This window comes from Mustela nigripes, chromosome 4 (genome assembly GCF_022355385.1).
Source record: "Mustela nigripes isolate SB6536 chromosome 4, MUSNIG.SB6536, whole genome shotgun sequence".
Classification (NCBI taxonomy): domain Eukaryota; kingdom Metazoa; phylum Chordata; class Mammalia; order Carnivora; family Mustelidae; genus Mustela; species Mustela nigripes.
The window spans coordinates 176,627,516-176,648,613 of NC_081560.1; the positions used below are offsets into that span (position 1 = coordinate 176,627,516).

The 21,098-nt window shown below is 40.3% G+C and overlaps 1 protein-coding gene across 2 annotated transcripts in view; it reads left to right on the forward strand.

Annotated features, from left to right (window-relative positions):
- FHIP2A (FHF complex subunit HOOK interacting protein 2A) overlaps positions 1 to 21,098 on the forward strand; it is a 38,349-nt gene that overhangs the window by 6,213 nt on the left and 11,038 nt on the right. Inside the window, exons 2-12 of one of the 2 annotated variants that reach the window (XM_059398659.1) lie at positions 4,574 to 4,652; positions 9,304 to 9,473; positions 11,360 to 11,464; positions 11,924 to 12,046; positions 16,676 to 16,969; positions 17,160 to 17,356; positions 18,429 to 18,543; positions 19,121 to 19,197; positions 19,494 to 19,686; positions 19,858 to 20,027; positions 20,387 to 20,530. In XM_059398659.1, the coding sequence (XP_059254642.1) occupies positions 4,574 to 4,652; positions 9,304 to 9,473; positions 11,360 to 11,464; positions 11,924 to 12,046; positions 16,676 to 16,969; positions 17,160 to 17,356; positions 18,429 to 18,543; positions 19,121 to 19,197; positions 19,494 to 19,686; positions 19,858 to 20,027; positions 20,387 to 20,530 (1,667 nt within the window). The remainder of the gene's footprint in view (positions 1 to 4,573; positions 4,653 to 9,303; positions 9,474 to 11,359; positions 11,465 to 11,923; positions 12,047 to 16,675; positions 16,970 to 17,159; positions 17,357 to 18,428; positions 18,544 to 19,120; positions 19,198 to 19,493; positions 19,687 to 19,857; positions 20,028 to 20,386; positions 20,531 to 21,098) is intronic. The other variant, XM_059398660.1, reaches the window with a different exon arrangement.

The window sequence follows — 21,098 nt, forward strand, 5'->3', positions numbered from 1 at the left end:
CCGAAGGCAGCGGCTTAACCCACTGAGCCACCCAGGCGCCCCGGCATTTTCTGATATAGTATTGCAGTTAGCCTAATTTGTCTGGATTTTTCAGAGGTGGGGCATTATCCTATGTGCAGGTGCTGACATGACCTTTTTTCAGTGTTGCTGTTTTCAACTACTTTGATATTATCACTTTATAGGTTTTCTTTGTTCAGTTGGTTCAGCCTTCAAATCTTCAAATTTTTTTTAGGGTCGACCGGATAAACATACTCATTTAAATGAGCTTTACATGTAGACTTGTCCTTATTGTTTAATTAATGGTTTCTCCTCACTTCCTGTTTACTAGTACAAGGAAAAAATATATAAGACTTTCAAGATTAGTATTTGAGTGTTACAGAGCTGATACATTATATTTTGAGCTTAGGAGAGAAATTCATACCTTGATCAAAAATAAAAACTGTAACGTAACTCTTGCTTCCCTTTTCAGAAATGAGTCTTCCCTCGGTCTAGTAATGACTGGACAGTAAGTTTTGCAGTGATCCATTTTGTTAGCCTGTTGCCACATGTCATAAGAGTGAAGTCTTATAGTTAATTCCTAGGTTGGACTAGATCGTGTTAGCGCAGTTTCTCCAAAGTACAAGTAGAGCACTTAACATCTGGTACAATTAAATATTTGTTGAGGGCCTAGTCCTAGGTCATCTGCCAGGGGCTGGTTCTTTTTAAATTTCAGCCAGTTTCACCCTTTGAGGGCAGATTTATTCCAGGAGGATAAGGGAAGAAAGATTTATCTACTTCTAACAAATTAATTCAATGGAAGTCATCCTTCAGAATTTGAGTCTTTTCTTTTCAAATTATGGTTGAGAGTTGATTGTTGAAACTGGCAATTTTTTAAAAGGTCTTCTGCCCTGGGAATCAAAACCTCAAATCAAACATATATAGTGTTTTCTTAAGTGTATCTTTTCTGATGGGATCTCTGACTTTTCATCCTTTAGTCATTCAGCTAATGTTTTATTGAGACCGCCACAAAAGAGTGGCACAGTGTGGAGGAAACAGGGCCCTTGTTCATAATGCTTGTGGTCTAATTGGGGGGACAAAAGAAATACATTAAAAATTAAACTGCACAAGAGTGAGGCCTAGTCCCTAGAGCCATCCAGAACAGGGTTTCAGTCCTGCGGCTGTCCCTTCCTTCTACACAGGACAAGTTACTTAATCTTTGTACATTTCAGTTTCCTCACTGTAAAGTGGAAATAATTATACCCACCTTGTGGGCTTATTGTGAAAATTAAAATGAGTTAATACATATGAAGTTAATACATACGAAGTGCCTAGTGCAGTGCCTGGTACATTGTAAGTGCTTCATAAATGTCACCTGTTGTTATTAATTTTTGGATGATTGTTCAGTCATTGAGTTCTGTGGGGGCAAGCAGTTAGGGTTGGGGGACTTGGAGAAGGCCCTCTGGAGGAAGGGGACTTGAGCTGGACTTGAAAGAGGCTGGGCAGATAGGTGGGGTCTTAGGGAAGTTGGAAGGAAGTATGTTTGAAGATCAGTGCATGAAATGTTCAAGATACAGGTGAGAGAGAGAGCAGGTGGGGCTTACGTGGCGGACGTGGTATGGCTCTTCTCTGAATTACTGCTCTAGGTCCTTCTGTGTGGTCGGCCTTCTGGAGAAAGACGTTGTGGGTTTCTAGTTAGAAGCAGTGTTTCCCCTTGGGTGAGGCAGTTAACTGGCTTTGGATCTTAATAGGAGTTTGGGGAAAATCGGAGTTTATTGGAAGATCATTTAAGACCCAGTAGGAATTGTCAACTTTGCAGTGCTGTGCCTGGCACATAGCTACTCACTAAATGACAGCAATTTCTGTGTTGTTGGATTATTCACTTGGTGAGTATTACTGAACCCTTACTCTGTGCCATGAGTTGGAAACCAATGGGGAAGTCAGTGATGGAAAAGACAACACGATTCCCGCCCTTTTGGAGTTCACAGACAAGTGGAGGAGATCAGCAATGACAAATGTGGGATAAGGGCTAGGGAGAGTGAGCAGGGGGGAGGGTGTGCCACAGACTTTGTGGAAAGAACTGGATCTTCGGCAAGAAGTCTGGCAAGGCTTCCCAGAGAGAGCCCTGCCCAAGGTAGGCCCTCAGGTCCAGTTTGGGTTGGGAGTGTGATTGCATGCATTTCCAAAAATTTCATTTCAGTTTTGTAAAAACTTAAACGAGAATCCCCTCATGCTGATTCACACACCACCTCATCCTTTTTTTAATTTTTACCCATCGCATGAATGTATATTTTATGCAATGATAAAAACAGGCAATTTGCATGTTAGAATTAGTATGAAAGACAATTTTAGTAGGAAGTTTTGCATAAATAAGGAAGTTTATTCATGTTTGAACAAGATTTTTACTAAGTTGTTAGCAATTTGGAACATCTCACTGTATATTTAAATAGGTTTCTTATTTAAATCAAACTCCTGGAAGAGAGGTATTCACAGGTATTCACAGGTATTCACAGGTATTCACACCGTCCTGCTTTGAATTGGACTGTAACAGCCAAGGTCCCAACACAAATCCTGTACCATCTCTGACCTAGTGACTTGACTTGGAAATGGAGTTAAGTCCCACAGGTAAAATAATCTGGAGCAAGGATGCTGTAATTCCCTACAGACCAAGGAGATACCCTTGGAAAAAATTAGCAAATCGAAATATTTAGACTTAAGAATTTAGGTACTTTTTTAAAAAAAAAAAACACCAGTCTGCATTTGGGTTTATCCCAATTGTTAATCCATTTAATTATTTAACTATATAAAGATGGTGTATTAAAAAACGGTCCAAAAAAACCAAGAGAATTTTGATATATAAGACAATCCTAAAAACAAATAGCTGATAAACAAACAAACAAAAAACACTTTTTTAATCTAAAAGGTTTGGGAAGATGGTTCTATCTGCCTAAGATAACTTCTAATTTTCTTTCTAATTTTTTTCCTCAGTGTCTCCCTAGTAAGTTCTCTGTCCATGTTCTTCTGGAAGGATACTAATCCCAAATGTTCCTAACTCCTTTGTTAAAGATCTTAAAGTCTTTTTAGAAATTTCATAGCACTCCACTTGGAAATGAGGTGGATACTTAGAATCTCTTAATCCAGTATGATTCAGAGCTGTGCACACAGGAGGTCATGAGAGCTAGCACTGAAGCGTTGGTGATTGCCACCCAGTGTTGAGGTCCACTACTTTCCTAAGGACATTTCATCTGGATTGAAGCACGCAAGATGTCTGTGACCCGTGTTTATAATTTGCCCAGCAGCTTTGAGATTGTTTTATTAGGATTTCAGACTTTGAGGTCTCTCTTTAAGGACACCAAGAAATCAAAATGGAACAGGTAGAAGGATTGGCATAACATGATCTCTCGGATCATCAGTTCAGATGAAGTGTCTGGAAATGAAAGATGACGGTGCCATGCTTTAGGTTTCCAGAATAGGAACCTGCTTGTTTTTAAGTAAGCTGGGTCAGTTGTGAACTTTCTGACCAAAATTTATAGGGAGTAGTAGGACTGGGGGGAGCATTCTCTCTCTCTCTCCCTCCCTCTGCTGAAGGAGAAGACAGTGTTGTGGAAGGTGTATCTGCGTCTTTAGCTGTCTGTTTAATACATCTGAAATACCTGGCCGGTTGGCTATGAGATGGCTGAAGGCATAGAATTTTGGTCTTAAAAATTTTTTTTTTTTTTAAAGATTTTATTTATTTATTTGTCAGAGAGAGAGAGCACAGGCAGAGAGGCAGGCAGAGTCAGAGGGAGAGGCAGGCTCCCTGCGGGGCAAGGAGCCCGATGTGGGACTCGATCCCAGGACGCTGGGATCATGACCTGAGCCGAAGGCAGCTGCTTAACCAACTGAGCCACCCAGGCGTCCCGGTCTTAAAATTTTTGAAGTAAATTTTAAAGCTGAAACGTAAGACATTTTGGCTTTGTGGAATTTAAATTGATAACGTCTTGTTCCCATAGGTATTTTGCTGAAAATATGCACTGCCTAATCCAGGCTTTAAAAAGAAAAGGTTTACATCTGTATGTCACTGAAAGTAGGGGACAGTTTTAATCAGATTACAGGGTTGACTTTGGTGTATGTTGTTGTAATGGTGACGTGTAACTAATTACATAGCAACTTTTTACTGTTTTGCATTTCAAAGTCCTAGGTACAAAGATCCCCGGTTACTGATAATTTCATTTTACTGATAATTTAAATGGGATTTTGCATCTTTTCATTTAACACTGATACTTTTGAAACCATATGTAGTTACCAGTTTCGGGGAGGAAGAGAATAGTTCTGGTCCTTGTAGTTTAATAATAATATTGATAAATATCTTTTTCTTTGTTCTTAATAAATCATTTTTACTTTCTTGATTTTGACCCCTTTTGTTTCTCTTCGATATCTGACATATAGAATCAAATTAATGCTCATCCCTTATTTTTATGCCGCTTTTGTATTATTAGTATTAGTATTTGTATTGTATTATTAGTAAGACAAATACAGAGTTATACTTTATGGGAAACATTTAATGCCATTTTCTTAATTGTTGTGGTTTTTTTTGTGTGTGTGTGTGTTTGTGTAGCTTGCACCTTCTCTTCCTTTACAAGAAGATTTTGTTTATCACTGGAAGGCAATTACCCATTACTACATAGAGACTTCGGGTAAGAAACAAAGCTAATGTTAATTGAACACAATTTATGAAATACTAAAATCTATTTCAGATTAGTTTTCAAAGTTATTTTATATTTAAATTTATAAACAAGTTATTTTACTTTTAATTCCTCTTTTAGATTCATTTTAAAAACGTTATCTGTTGAGCACCTGCTATGTGTAGGCAGTGTTCCAGGCACTGGGCGATAGAAGAGTAAATCAGACCAAATCCCTATCCTAATAGAGCTTACATCTTGACGACAGAGAAGCGAGCACTAAATGGACACATCCACATAGTGTGTCAGATGGCAGGTGCTAAGGGGGAAATGAGGCAGGCTAAGGGGATAGAAGCGCACACATGAGGAGAAGGGGGGCAGTTGGCTATTGTAAGTTAGAGAAAGCCTCATGGCTGGAGCAGACTTCTCAGTTGGAATCTGAAGGAAAGAGGAAGCAAGCCTGGGGGGTTGGTTTCAGGAAGAGGACGTAGCGCAGAAGCCCTGGGGCTGGAGCGTCCAGCATGCTTGGCATATTCTAGAAACTGCAAGGAAGCCGGTTTGGCTAGAAGGAATGTAAACAAGAGAAAAGTGTGAGGAGGTGACATCAGATGGGAGCTGGGTACAGTCACAGAGGGCCTTGTAAGCTATCATGAGGGCTTTGGCTCTTACTCTGAGGTGGGAAGCCATAGAGGGTTTTGAGCAGCATGTAACATTATCTGCTTTAAAGGGACCACTTTAGCTTCTGTGGAAAAAAAAAATGAGATTGGAAGAATGCAGAGGTGAAGCTATAAACTGTTAGGGGACTATTGCAGTGGTCCAAGCAATGATGGTGGCTCAAACCAGGATGGAGCTGGTAAGATGAGATTGTATTCTAGGTGTATTTTGCAGAAAGCTTTGTTGACAGATTGGATGTTGGGTATGAGAGACTGAGTCGAGGAAACTCCAAAGTTTTGGGCTTAGGCAGTTGGAAAATAGCAAAGCTACTTACCAGGACAGGAGGCTGCAGGAGGAACAGGTTTGTTAAATGGGCATGTTAAATTTGAGATGCCAACTATAATGTCCAATTGGATGTGGTGAGGAGACAGTTGGAAATAGGAATCTGGAATTTAAGGTGGAGTTCTAAACCAGAGATGTGAAATTGCAGTCATCATATGTAAGAAAGATTTAAAGTCATGAGACTGGATGAGATGTTCTAGGGAGTGAGGATGGATGGAAGAGGGTTGTTCAGAAATGGAGCCCAATGTTCAGAAATTGGGATGATGAAAACAATAGCAAAGGAAACCACTTTTGCTAATGGGGTAGAAGACAGCCAAGAGAGAATGGTGTCACAGAAGCTAGAGGAAGAGGAGAGAGAGGGGTTCACTGTGTCCAATGATGCTGATATCAGGTTAATACTGAGAAAGGATCTTTGGACTTAGCCACAAGGAGCTCAGTAGTGGACTTGGTAAGAACCATTTTAATGGCAAGAAGAGAGAGAAAACCTGAGCATAGTACATTTAAGAGAAAATGGGCAGAGAACATGTATGGACAGTGCATATGGACTGCTCTCTTATGTTAGTGGAAAGGGGAACTGAGAAGTGGAGCATTAAATGCCAGGGAGAGATGTGGCTTCAAGAGAGGGTTTTATTTTATGTATGTATATATGTGTGTATGTGTGCATGCATTTATTTATTTAATCTCTACACCCAACATGGCGCATGGACTCAACAACTCCGAGATCAAGAGTCATACGGTCTTATTCCTGAGTGTGTCAGGTGCTCCTCAAGAGAGGGTTTTACTTTCTTTCTTTCTTTCTTTTTTTTTTTAAAAGATGGAAGATATTTCAGTTTGAACTTTGATGGAATGATCCAGTAGAGAGGGAAAGGCGAACCGTAGTTAGCTACGACCATTTCTGAGCAATGCCCCTAAACAGGCGGGGTGGTGGAGTGTAGTGCACAAGTTAGGGCTTAGCCTTAATAGGCAGGTGGATAGTCCATCCGTCAAAATAAGGTGTGGAAAGCAGAGCACAGATGAAGAAGGAGGGTGGATGTGGTCTACAGAGCCTTGAAGAGTTCCGGCTTTCTCAGTGAGTTAGAAGGATGGAGAGTAAGGGAGATGAGAAATAAATTAGGTCAAAGGTTGACAAACTTTCTGTAAAGGGCCAGATAGTAAATATTTTCGTCTCTGTGGGTCCTTTCGCCTCCATTGCAACTGCTCAGTTCTGTTGTGCCAAGGCAGCCATCAACAGCATGTGAAGAATTGTGGTCCTTTGTTCCAATACAGTGTATGGATATGGATGTGAGGGTGGTCTGGCTGCGACATCTGTCACCCCATTGATCGTCAGGGTTGATTCGGCTGATCTGGCTGGCTAGGTGGGAGTCCCCTTCCTCCCTCAGCGCTCCACGTGCATCCCTCCCGCAGCCGTGTGCTTGGTCAAAGGAGACGGCCTTCCCCGATAGAGGAGAGGACCGTTCTGCGGTCAAGGCTCTACAAGTAGCTGCGCTCCCGGCCAGAGCCTCCAAACGAGCTCTCAAGGTCCAACACAGCATAAACAGGTGGCAAGGCTGGATTTGCCCCATAGGCCAAAGTCTGGCCCCTCCCGAAACAGAATATTCAGGCAGTCAGTCTGGTTGAGGAAGCCGAGGGGTTTGTAGGTGATAATTCCATAAAAGAAAAATTCCTTTATAGTTGTATAAGTAAAGATTAGACACAAAAATGTGTATACCTTTCTGTGTAAAATATAATTTCCACCTTAACTTGGAAATTTAGACAGCAGATCTGTGGGAAGGTTTTTTGATAGGAGCTGCCTTTTCCAAATGACTGGTCCTTAGCCCTTGTGAGTTTTTCACTCGTCCATAGCTTTAAGGAAATGCTTTAAAGGAAAGGCTTTTAAGTTCTTCTTTAAATGATTTTTTTGCAGGTTAGTAGAAACAAGTGCATTATAATAAAGTATGGGGTGAATGTATGTGTATGTGTCAGGCACAGAGAACGAAGAAGGGAGAAAGAGAAGAAGGTAGAGACCATAATGTGGGTTTTCCAGGATGAGTAGGAAGTGCCAGTCGGACAAGGAGGACCAAGGCTTTTCAGGTAGAAGGACTGGCATATGCGGGACCTGCGAGCAGCTTAGGAGTGTTTCTGTCTCGTCTTCCAGGGAGCTAGGATTTTAATCCTTTCAAGTCACATTTACAATTCATTTGTCTCTTAATTTACAAAGCCTTTCTGGTCATTTTTCTCCATTGGTAACTGTAATCAGACCATGCTTGAATATTCATTCTTTCCTGGAATGTTTATAAAAGTCTGCAATGAAAGGGGGAAAATTTTGAAAAAAAAAAACAAAAACACAAATTTCAAATAAATGTACAAATTATCTTCTGTTAGTGACTGGCTACTCATTTTAGAATACAAAATGAAACATTGAAAGTTAACATTTCTTGAATTCTTACTATGTGTGAAGACACTGAGCTTTACACACATGGTTTCATTGAAATCACACAACACTTACCAGTGATGATTAGCCCCATTTTACAGGTAGGTGGTGTCTGAGGCTAAAATAGTTTGCCCCGGTCATCCGGTGACAAGTGACAGAACCAAGAGTTGAATGCAAGTTATCTAACTGCAGGGCCCTGTGCTTATAATACCTGCCACATCGTGTATCAAATTTGGTGCATGTGTCATCCTTGGAAACAAGGCTGACCCTTGTGTTTCCATTCTTTTCTTTATAGGGTTAGTGTTATGGTTGACCCTATGTGTACATACATACATGTGCACATGTACAGGCAAAGCAACACATCAAATATATAGCTTCCTAGAATTGTGTGGCACATACTGTGGACATACTCAGGAAATGACAATAGAGACATAGATAAGAACTTGGCACTGCCAAGTATATTTTGTATTTAAACATTCTGTAAAACTTCACATTTTATTAAGAGCAATTTAGCCCTCGTACAATAAGGATAGGTTGATAAAATCATGTGATCTTTAACTCCAATTGTGAACTCAAAGAAGTATTGATGAATTTTTATCTTAAAAAATCAATAGTACTTAATAAGAATTCTCCTAAGAAGAAGTTTTGGCTTTGGGAATAGCTGTTTGTTTATGAGAGATGCCAGAAATTTTTCTTTGGGCTCCTCTGTGTTTTCACAGTTGGAGATGAGTTATGGGCCGTAAGTGTCTGACTTCCCAGTGTTTACAGTGTTAATTCGGTAGCAGTCAAAAACAGAACCTGCCCTTTCTATGTACCCTACCTGATTCAGCTTAATGTTTAAAGCCAGTCTGTTTCTATATAAAGAGATTTAAAATTCAAATATAGAACTTCAGATCTTCTGAACTAGCTATTTGAAAAAAAAAATGTTTTTAATTGTTAAGTGTATACAAAATTTTGATGTTATGTGTATTTTTCTTGATCATATTCCCATTTCTGTATTATTGGCTCTCATTTTGAATTATCATGCATGGACATATTTCAGAATATTGATTCCATTTTTGAGTAAGAAGATGGCGAAAAGAATCACCTGAATCCTGGCAAGGATAATTATATACCATGAATATAAATTTCACTTAAGTGTGTAGTTCAGATTTTTCTCAGTTTGAATTCTAATAGAGAAATACTGAGGGCATTTTAGGTACAAATAGGCAGTTTTAAATTTTTTGAATGTTTGATGATTTTTTTTTTATTATTATTTAGATGATAAAGCCCCAGTGACAGATACAAATATTCCCTCTCATCTGGACCAGATGTTAGGTATTTTGCTACAAGAAGAACGAGAGCGAGAGTTCGGAGTGACAGGGCCGTGTATGGAATATTTGCTCCATCACAAGATCTTGGAGACATTATATACCTTAGGAAAAGCTGACGTAAGTTCCTCACCCACATGTTCTTGGGCAGGTAATACGTGCATTAATGGCTTAGAGGTAAAGAAGCTGCCGAGTGCTAAATTTAACTATAGAGGTATGTGTCAAGCATGATGGGATTCAAGTCAGGCTTGTGAAGGACAGTTCAGCCTGCACGAATGGGACTATCCAGAGAGCTAGCAAAGCCCCCTAATGCTGAAGCCACACCTGGTACTGGGGCTCCTGAGAATTACAGTGTAAACGTTTATGAAAATACGCTCGAATATGTGTACTCAGAGTCGGAGGACACAAGAAGGAGCCCAGTGTAAATTGGGTTAGGAAAATAGGACTTAATTTTCATAATCCTGAAAGAGAGTATAACGGATCTTCTGATGGCTGCCTCCACCGATGAGGGCAGTCACGTTAAGTTTTAGACCTCATGAATCTCCGCAAGCTGGTATTTATGATATAAATAATATTCTGTACCAGGTAACTGTAAGGCTATAGACAGAGGCAAGTTTCAAAGCCTGCTGGGGGTGTGAGGAAAAGGGAAGAACTTGGGCTTGCAGTTGGGAGGCCTGGCTTTGTCACTAAGACACTCCGGCCTTCAAAGTCCCTTTGGTTAACCTCCTTTCTCTTTAAAAATTAAACAGGTGATTTTTATCCCCTATTAAAAAAAAAAAAAATTAAAAAAAAAAAAGAAGGCAGATATAACCAAAAAAAAAAAAATTAAACAGGTGATCACGAAAATCTCCCCCAAGTCTCAAAATCTGTGCTTTTGTCCTGTGAATTTCTCCAATATATGTGAAAATCAAACTGGAAAAAGAATCAACATGTTTAAACACCAAATAGAGTTATCAATAATGGTATTACAGAAAGTTTCCTTTTAACTAAATCTGTAATACTCCCAGTTCATTTTAAGTTAAATTTCTTGCAGTTTTATTTTTGAGGCAGGATGTCCACTCCTCTGCTGTGCGGAGAGAGCGATGGTACAACACTGAGTTGAATATAGATTAATTGATTTTTGAGCAGATGTCAATAAAATTGTAGAGCTGATAAATTAACTGATATCAATGATTGTAAATATTAGGGTTTATCTGAATAATGTAAAGTATTTGCTATCTAAAAAATATTATTGTGCATAAGATTATCGTTTATACCATTTCCAGATAGCTTGTCTATGATGATGCTATGGAAATGCTCATTTTGTGACTATATTTTAATTGCAAGGCGGTAGAAGCAGGTTGGTTAGTCACAGAACATGTCATCTTGTTTGTGCTCTCTTAACACACAGTGTAAGCAGTCATCACGTTTACCTAGTTACCAGCAAAGATTTAAAGCAGCTGGCATGTTATAAAAACTTCTTTATTAAATATTCATTGTTGATAATCATTAGATGCAAAACAGCATTGTTAGAGTAAATCACAGTATTTTATACCAGAGGATTCCCTTTACTGACATAAACATGTTTGAAGGCTTTGTTTACTCCTACATCTCTGGGATGGAAAGTTATTAGTGGCCTGTTATGTTATGAGTGTAAATAACAAGAGTCTGCCTTGCTTTAGCCATAGTTAACCATAATAGTTTGAGGTTACCCTAGCATTTGGAAGCAAACAGGTTGGTGTTACCGGAACCAAACTCTGAGTGCAGCAGCGTGTTGTTGCGTGCTGTCTGTCATCATATCGGCCTGCGGTTCCACTGGCTGTACTACACCAGGATGTGATTTTATTTCTAAAATACCAGTCATTAATATTTGATGGAGAATTTTATATTGAAAGACTTATTAGTTGGCTGGTTGCATTGACTTTGGGGGTGAAATAGATTCACATTCCTGTTCTTTAAGCTTTTGAGTAAGTGTGTTTGTGTTGTCTGTCCTCTCCTTATTTGCTTTTCTGTTCTTGTGTGCCCAGTGTCCTCCAGGAATGAAGCAGCAGGTTTTGGTGTTCTACACTAAACTCCTGGGGAGAATCCAGCAGCCGCTGCTTCCACACATTAATGTCCACAGGCCAGTGCAGGTATTTTGTTTCCCTTGCAAAACAGTATTTGGTTCCAGTTCTTTTCATATATAAATAATTCAATGTGATTTTTCTAAGGGGAAAAATAAGAAAGGAAATTGTTCCCAAAATAATGTGTAAATTAGCAAATACTTGAGCTTTTTTGTATGCATGACATTGTATTAAGTGCTCTTTCTATATTTCTCTTAAAATTTTATACATTAGTTTTTCCTTTAACTTGTGGCTATGACTTCTCAAGGAGTTTATTGTGTGCTTATTAGTTTTCTAGGGTAATGTATTTGAAAAACTTAATCCTAGTAAATCTCTTTTGTTAGAGGTGCTGGTAAGTAGTGTTCTGTCTGAAAAATGAAAGATATTTGTATTATTTGAAAATTATAAATACTCTTAAGGCAAACAGATGGCTATTTACATACTTATAAAATGTAAGTAAGTTAAAAAATTTTTTAACTTCTTTAACAGAAATTAATTCGACTCTGTGGGGAAGTCCTTGCAACACCGACAGAAAATGAAGAAATCCAGTTTCTCTGTATCGTGTGTGCAAAGCTGAAACAAAATCCTTACTTGGTTAATTTTTTTCTGGAGGTATGGTACACTTCTTGTCAACCTTCGAAGCATGCTTTTATTAAAATTATTTGGAGAATTGAATTCTGTAAATAAATTCTGTAATTACAGAATTCTGTAAATTCTGTGAATAGAAGGAATTAAATTTTGTGGGTGTCATATGGCTTGTTTCACTTCCTAGAATTATTCTTCATTGAAGACCACTGTTTTGTTTTAACCTGAAATCTTCTGAGGAAGACAGTTTTCAGAGAAAGTAGGTGACCCAGGGCAGTGCAGGGCCTGGACGAATACAGAGTCAAGGCTTAGCAGGCCTACAGCATGAAGGGGAAAGTCGGGGAGAGTGAAGTCATGGGAGCTTATCATCTGTGGTGTTTTCAGCCAAGTTTACTCAAATGTGGAGCGTGGGTAATCCGGCCCGAGGTTGGTAGGGATGGGGTGTGCGGATTTAGACGGCATGCACAAAATCGCGAGTTACCTGTCGAGCCCGGCGTAGCAATTGTGATCGCTGTGGTATTCTGTCCTGTTTTTTCTTAGCCAGTCCCTGGATCACACTTTATGTATTCCATCAATCAATATTTTGGGTTTTACTCCCAGTTTTAAATTAGAAAATACTTTGTGTACTTTCTTCTGTCACTCATTTGTTTTTTTCTGCAGTGAAGTCATTTAGGAATATAGTAGAAAAATTAATTTAGGGGGGCACCTGGGCAGCTCGGTTGGTTAAGTATCTGCCTTCAGCTCAGGTCATGATCGCAGGGTCTTGGGATCGAGCTCCATGTCAGGCTGTCTGCTCAGCCGTGACTCTGCTTCTTTCTCTCCCTTTGCTTCTCTGCCCATGTATGCTCTCTCTCTCTCAAATAAATAAAATCTTTTAAAAAAGAAAGGAAGAAAGAAATTGATAAGTTTTTAAAAAATTTTTTTTGTGTTTCCTTTTTTTTTTTTAGATTTTCTTTATTTATTTGACACAGAGAGATCACAAGTAGGCAGAGGCAGGCAGAGAGAGAGGAGGAAGCAGGCTCCCCGCTGAGCAGAGAGCCCGATGTGGGGCTCGATCCCAGGACCCCAAGATCACAACCCGAGCCGAAGGCAGAGGCACGAGCCACCCAGGCGCCCCTTTTGTGTTTCTTTTTGTCTTGTGTCCCCTAGATTAGGTACAGGTGAAGTACAGTGCAATATCATTTTTTTGGCCTATGGTTCTCTGAGCTTAACAAACCCTCAGTGCTGTAGCCGCCACTACCACCAAGCGACCCAGCAGGTCCACCACCCTCCCGCAGGTCCCTTGTAGCCCTTCTCACTCCACCCCTGTCCCTAGCAATCACTGATGTGCTTCTGTTCTAGGTTTCTCTTCCATAGAAAGTCATAGAAATGTAATCAGCCTTAAAACCTTAAAAAAAAAAAAAAAAAAGGAGGCTCCTGGGTGGCCCAGTCATGAAGCGTCTGCCTTCAGCTCAGGTTATGGGACCAAACCAGGACCCTGGGATCATGACCTGAGCTGAAGGCAGGTGCTTCATGACTGAGCCACCCAGGAGCCTCCTTTTTTTTTTTTTAAGGTTTTGATATAAATACATCAAGTATTTCAATCTGGCTAAGTCTGAGATTTTTCCTCTCAAAGTTTGCTTTAGTTAAAAGTTTTCTTAGATAACCTAGTTACTTTCGATGCATGGATTTTTGTCCAAGCTTAAGCTTTAAGGACTTTTTCTCAGAATTCCTGAAACTCGTTCAGAAGGACACAGCCTTTGATCAGAAGCAGAGCAAATGCAGGGGTACAGGCATGCTGATACCGGTGAGATCGATGCGCTTTGTTCACCTGTCTTGAGAGAAACGTTTCCATTTAGACCTCACAACTCCAGACGCCAGGCTTTAGAGCACATGCTTTTTCACCGCCTGAGGTATAGGCAGCTCCGTTTTCTCAAGACTATTCATAAGGTTTTAATGTGGTGGTTACAGTCTCCCTGGCATTAGAGTTACTTAAACGTGTTTCATTTTCTCCTGCTGGTCAGTAAGAGCAGCAGTTCCTTGAGGATAGGGACTCGGTTTCATTAATCTTCGGGTTCCCACAGCTTCTCTAGTATCCAGTGTAATGTATAATAACTGCTTAATTAACACTGACCGAATGAATCTTCAGAGAAATGCAGCTGTATTACTTGAAGTACAGAGAGGAATAAAAGTACTTTGCATTTCCCAGGCATGTATCCCCTGAAATCGAATCTCTCTTTTCATGGAAAGCAACTCCTATGTGCATCTACTACAGTTTAAGTGCCTGTGGTAAGTGGGTTAGGAACAGACTTGGCCCTGAAGGAGTTTACAGTCTGGTGACAAGGGTAAGATCAATATTCAGGCTGCAGTCTGAGGTAGAGAAGGTGACTGTCGTAAGAAGGGTACAAAGTCATTGTGCCTTAAGTCTTCCTAGGATGAAGGGATTGCATCTGCTCTAGGTTGTTGAGAAGGACTTCATGGAAAGGTTGTCTTTGATTTGTTCCTGACAGATGTTTAGAAAAAGTGGGTGAACATACGTAGGATAATGAAAATATAAAAGGTTGTGGTGTGTTCATGAAACAGTATAATTAGAAAGGCCTGTGATAAGAAAAGGCCCCGGAGAGACAGACTAGGAAGGGTCAAAGCCTTTGAATGGAAGGATGAACAGTTTGAACATACTTGAAGTCACTGGGGAGCCACCGAACATTCTTGAGCAGGGACGTTATTACATGATGGTGTCTGTACTTTAAGTGAAATTGGTGGCAGCATCTTGCACACTGGATTCCTTTGAGAGGAAAAAGGAAAGCAGAGGAAACTAGCTTGGAAGCTGAGGGAATCACCCTGAAGAGAAGTAGCAAGGACTGTAAGTTGGAGGCAGTGGGACAGAATGAAGTGAATATATTCCAGAAACACCAGAGGTAGTCTTGTGTGGTCTTCTGTGATCTTGTTCAGGAAGCAAGAGAAAGGATGATGAGTGCTTGAATTTCTGAACCAGCAAGGCTGTTGCTAACAGAAAGAAGAGCCCCAAGGGAGCTTATGTTTGGGAAGATGGTCATTACGGTTCTGCTGTTCTGAGTCCTCCCGGTATCCTGATGGAGATAATCAACAGGCATTTGGTCTTGCAAATCTGTGATTTGGGAGAGAAGTCTGGGTTTAAGAGCGTTGGGGGTTATGTGTGTAAATGTGCTGTGGCTATCAGGAAGACCCCTAAAGGAAGGGAGCAGTTTCAGTGAGAACCAAAGCATTAGAGAAGGCAGCAGTTCCTCATCATGTAGGGAGCTTTGAAAATGCAGATCCCATCATGATGTTGTGTACCTGAAACCAGTATAACATTGTCAGCTACACTTCAGCAATGCAGGTAAATACGTTAAAATGCGGATTCCTTAGCTCTACCTCCAGATGTTCTCATTCAGGTCTGGGTGGGGTCCTGGAATCTACATTTTTCTCAAGCCTCACGGAAGACCATGACACCAACAGTCTTGAGTCACACTTTGCGAAACACTTGTCGAAGAAGTGAATGCTATTCTAAGATTAGTCTTCCCTTTGCCATTCTGATCTGAGATACCATCTCCAACACTATTATTAGTATTTTAGATAGAATCAAGTGTTTACATTCATAAGGGCTGTGATATGCAACTGATTTTGTAGGAAATTTGGAAGTTGTTTGGAGTAGTTGTTTTAACATGTGCTGTGGGCTCAATTTCTCAAGAAGATTGGCCCAAACTATACCTTTAACTGTATTAAAAGTGATTTATAATACCTATAATATAACTTTGGAAATGGAACTTTGAATACATTCAGTACTGAATGCATCTCTGTGGTGGTTGAAACACGGTAATGGACCCCTGAGGAGAAGCTAGTTCATGATGACTTCTGACCTGTGTGTGTGATTTGATTTTTGCTCTTAGGTTCAAATGGAAAGCAAAATACTTTTCCCCGGAGACTAAAGTTACAATTCCTTTTTTTTTTTAAGAGTTTATTTATTGGAGAGAGAGAGCAAGAGAGAGCACACACAGGTGGGGGAAGAGAGAGGGAGAAGCAGACGCCCCACTGAGAAGGAAGCCCCATGTGGGGCTTGATCCCAGGATCCCAAGATCATGACCTGAGCCAAAGGCAGATGCCTAACCAACTGAGCCCCTTAGGCGCCCAACTTCGGTTAAAATTCTCTTTGTGTTTGTGTGTGTGTGTGTATTGGGGAGATGGGCCAACATTTCAAGTAAATTTCTCTAATCAAGAACACGAATAAAAGGGTCCTGAGACTACTGAGTTCTTTTTATAAAGCAGAGGGACAGGGAAAACAGAAAAATCGTCTTAGAAAACTGATCTTAGAAGAATCAGCAGTGAGGCTATGTATTTTCAGTAGCCCAGCGATGAGAAGACAGTTAATTCCAATTGAAACCTGAATCTTTTTCCCCCACTTGTATCAGTTGTTTTGAACAATAGTCATATAGTTAACACTAATATTGTTCCTTGCTTATGGTCATGGTAAACCGTTTTGTCCTTAGTGCAGAGAGTGTTGTGACTGCCTGGGCGATTTTTAAAATAACGAAAACCCAGCTTGTTGACGTCTGAGTATTTTCTTTAGTCATAACACTTTTATCTGTTGCTACATTGGCTAGACATTGAACATTATAGGTCCTTTGACACAGATCATACAGAACATGTATTCTTTTTCAGAATAAGTTGAAATCCCTGGCTTCCAAAGGCACAGCAGATGTCATTTCAGAAGAGTCCTTGAAAGGTCAGGATTCCGTGTCAACAGACACGGGACAGTCCTGTCAGCCAGAGGAACTGTCTGGAGCCGCGGGCCTGGAGCCCCCAGAGTTCGAAGACGAGTCGCCTCAGCCAGCGGATGAGCTGTCCGCCAGCTTGGATAACCTCGCTGTTGCCCCACTGCCGGAGGCCACGGTTGTTCGTCCAAACCAGGATTACAACCTAGTGAATTCCTTGTTGAATCTCACTAGAAGTCCTGTGAGTCTTCCTCGCGCGTCCCCCCACCCCCCCACTAACCTGATCACAGTTGGTGCATTTGAAATAGAAAAAAAGAAAAAAAGTCTATTGTTTTAGTGTCAAACATTCAATCTTTTTAAGGTGAATTTTTCCCCAAGCCCCTTGACACACCTGTCATTCAGGAGTGGACGGGGTCTGTGTTTTCCCTCAGGACGGCCGGATCGCTGTGAAAGCCTGTGAGGGCTTGATGCTGTTAGTCAGCCTGCCGGAGCCCGCGGCGGCCAAGTGCCTGACGCAGAGCACGTGCTTGTGCGAGCTGCTGACCGACAGACTCGCCTCCCTGTACAAGGCCCTACCTCAGTCCGTGGACCCGTTAGATATTGAAACAGTGGAAGCAATTAACTGGGGGTAAGAGCCACTGCTTGTGTTTGCCCACAGAAGCGACTTCTTAGGCCTGGACTTGGAAATTCACTGCTGCTCTGCAGTGATAGAAATCTTCAGTTTTGGAAAATGTGACACGACCTGTGGTCCTTAAATGGGATTGTCGTCTGAGGCGCGTTTGAAATTTGTTACCAGTCCGAAGCGAATTGGTGTGGGAACAATCCAGCCGTTACGTAGTTAAGCTATTTTTCCATAATAGTGAATAATTAGGACCTTAAATACATTAAAACCAACAACTTTGATTTTTTTGTATTAATTCCTGAAAGAAGGAACATCCTTTTGTAAATATGCCTCTCGGGCAGTCTTATGCTTCGTGGCCCGTGTCTATGAACTCTCCTCTCCGACCTTAGTCTCTCACCCTCTCTACCCATCCGTCGGGGCTTCCCCTGATTCTCACAGGAAAATGTGATTATCGCAGAACATTTATAAGTATACAAGCAGCATGAGGAAAAGTACCCCAAGTCCTACCATCTATAAGCTGCCTAATGTTTTAATATAATAATAAAAACGGTTGCAGTTTTTCTGTGTATTTTTAACTCTTGCTGGGTGTTTACTAGTCTTTTTCCACCTGATATTCTGCCAATATCTCTAGTAGGGCAGACCCCCTGGTTAGCTTTACTGCTGTCCATGTGAAGGTGGGAAGAGAAGCAGGCCCCTTAATTCTTTTTGCGCATCCTTCGTTACCTTTCCTTCCGGCCCCGCGGCTGGGCACCGCCGACACTCCCTTCCCACTCCGGTCAAGTTTATGGCAGGCGCGTGAGGAGCTGTCTGTGTGGTTTTTCCTCTGCAGTTACGTTCTGTGTTAGTCTCTCTCTTCCCACTCAAGGATTAAAAGTTATTTACAACTTTTATTTGAAAGGTTTCCTCTTATCCCTGGCTTTCTTTTATAAAACCTGCTTCTGGTGGTCATCCGGCTCTCTCTGGATGCATGTGTTTTACTGCACGAGCTCGTTCACGGGCCTTCCTTGTTCCAGATGTGCTGAACTGGGTTAATGCGTTGGGATAACTCTGGGCTAAGCATTTCTTCTACCTCCTACAGCTTGGACTCCTATAGTCACAAAGAAGATGCTTCAGCGTTTCCAGGAAAACGAGCCTTAATTTCATTTCTTTCCTGGTTTGATTATTGTGATCAACTCATAAAGGAAGCACAGAAGGTTTGATTTTTTTGTTGTTGTTATTTATTGATAATTTTAAAATGTGTCTATTAAGTAAAATTTCCTCAGTTTATGTCTCCAAAAATATCTTAAGTGTCTTAGGATAGCACAGTCAGTAAAATAAATACAATCAAATAAAACAAAAAAACCCCTGGGTATATACGTGTGTGTGTGTGTGTGTGTGTGTGTGTGTGTGTGTGTGTGTTACAGCTCTGGAATAAATCACAGTTCAAGTTCTGCCCTTATATTTCTTTAAGTATCACAATAGGAAGCTTCATAAGGTGATGCTGGCTTCCCTCCATTTCTCCTCTTTGAGGACATGTTAATGCCATAAGGGGGTTGGGATAATATTTTTGTCCTGTTCGTCTTGTTCTTGGACATTTAGATAAAGTGTTGAGTATGGAGTAGCTCACATCTAATCTAGGTTTACATGCCATCAACAAGATGGCCAATAGGCAAGTTTGTTTCTCCACATTAATTCAAATGGAGAGTGGAATTGGCTTACCAATGCTACCAATTAATCCTCTTTTCCATTAAAAAGAAAGGAAAAGATAATGTTACTCCTTCTGTATTCTAGACCGCTGCTGTTGCTCTGGCCAAAGCTGTTCATGAAAGATTTTTTGTCGGAGTTATGGAACCTCAGTTGATGCAAACGTGAGTAGCCTTTTTCTTAAAAAACAAAAAATGGCTGGTGGGGGGCACCTAGGTGGCTCAGTGGGTTAAAACCTCTGCCTTTGGCTCGGGTCATGATCTCAGGGTCCTGGGATGGAGCCCCGCATCAGGCTCTCTGCTCAGTGGGGAGCCTGCTTCCTTCTCTCTCTCTGCCTGCCTCTCTTCCGACTTGTGATCTCTGTCAAATAAATAAAATCTTTAAAAAACAAAACAAAACAAAACAAAAAATTTCTATTTCATATTCTGTGCCCCACTAATGACCTGTCTGTTATGCCCAGTTCTGAGATGGGTATCCTGACCTCGACTGCTCTGCTCCATCGCATTGTTCGGCAAGTAACCTCTGACGTTTTGCTTCAAGAAATGGTGTTTTTTATCCTTGGAGAACAGAGGGAACCGGAAACTCTGGCAGATATTAGCAGACACCCTTTAAGACATAGGTTAATAGAACATTGTGATCACATATCTGATGAGGTAAGCGATGGAAGATTTAGAATGGGGCTTTGAAATATGGTTTTATGGTGTTTTGAGTGTAGCTTCTTTTTTGATGTAGCTTTAAAAATCGAAAGCCTGACTTACAGGATGGCAAGAAGAATTGTTTTTTCAGAGATGTTTTTCAGTTAGCCTTTATCACTTTGGTTTCAGATAAGCATAATGACATTAAGAATGTTTGAACATCTTTTACAAAAACCCAACGAACACATTCTTTACAACTTGGTCTTAAGAAATCTCGAAGAAAGAAATTATACCGAGTATAAGCCTGTGTGTCCAGAAGATAAAGATGTGGTGGAGAACGGATTGATAGCAGGAGCCGTGTAAGTTCCCACCCAGGCCTGCAAGCTTCCCATTTCCTACAGAACTGTCGTCTTCTCTCTCCGGCTTCTCTCCCTTATTCGTGAAAAAATGCCTCTTACAAGATTTTTGAAAATAAAATTTAGATGCCATGGTATCACCATCCCTTTAAACCACAAGTGGTATTCATTAAATGGAACAAAATCAATATATTCTTGAATTTGATGTTCGTATCAAATGTTTGTTTCCCTATAAAATGTAATTTTTTAATTCTTTTATTAGCAAAATCATGTAATGTTTTGTAAGAACGTGGCAGAGAATCTTCTGGTTTAGAAAATGTAATAAAATGTTGTCTTTTTATACATCATTAAATTGAACATAGAGATCTAGAAGAAGACCCATTATTTACGGACATTTCGCCGGATAACACTCTGTCAAATCAAGAATGGCTTAGTTCTTCACCCCCTGCTACTCCAGACCACCCCAAAAATGATGGGAAAACGGAAGTCCATAAAATTGTAAATAGGTGAGTTGCCATATAAATGTGACTTCCATCTCTTTTGCTTGGTTTTATAACCTATAATAGCTCTGTTCTTGGATTGTTATGGAGACATACTGTAAATTCAATCTTCCCTTCTTTAAAGATTCTGTCAGCTTTTTGTCATGTGTATGTAATAAGCCACAGCCTAGGGGCAATAATCCATATCAGAGCAGGAAAGCTCTACTTAACATAGAAACAGAAATGGATAACGGTGGTTAAATAAACCTTCAGATGGCCTTGCTTTTTTATTTACTTATTTAAAAATTTTTTTTGTTATGTTAGTCACCACACAGTACGTCATTAGTTTTCAGTGTGTTCCATGATTCATTGTTTCCATATAACACCCAGTGCCTCATGCAATATGTGCCTTCCTTAATACTCTTTTCTTAACATAAATAAACTTAAGTCGTTCCCAGTTGGAACAACATGGAGAATGTCCAGTTTGACAAATTGCAGTTCTTAGTCATGTACTCACATATGCTAAGGGCCATTCCCTTTTGATACTTTGGTTTTACCTTTTTTTTTTTTTTTTTTTTTTTTTTTTTTTTTTTTT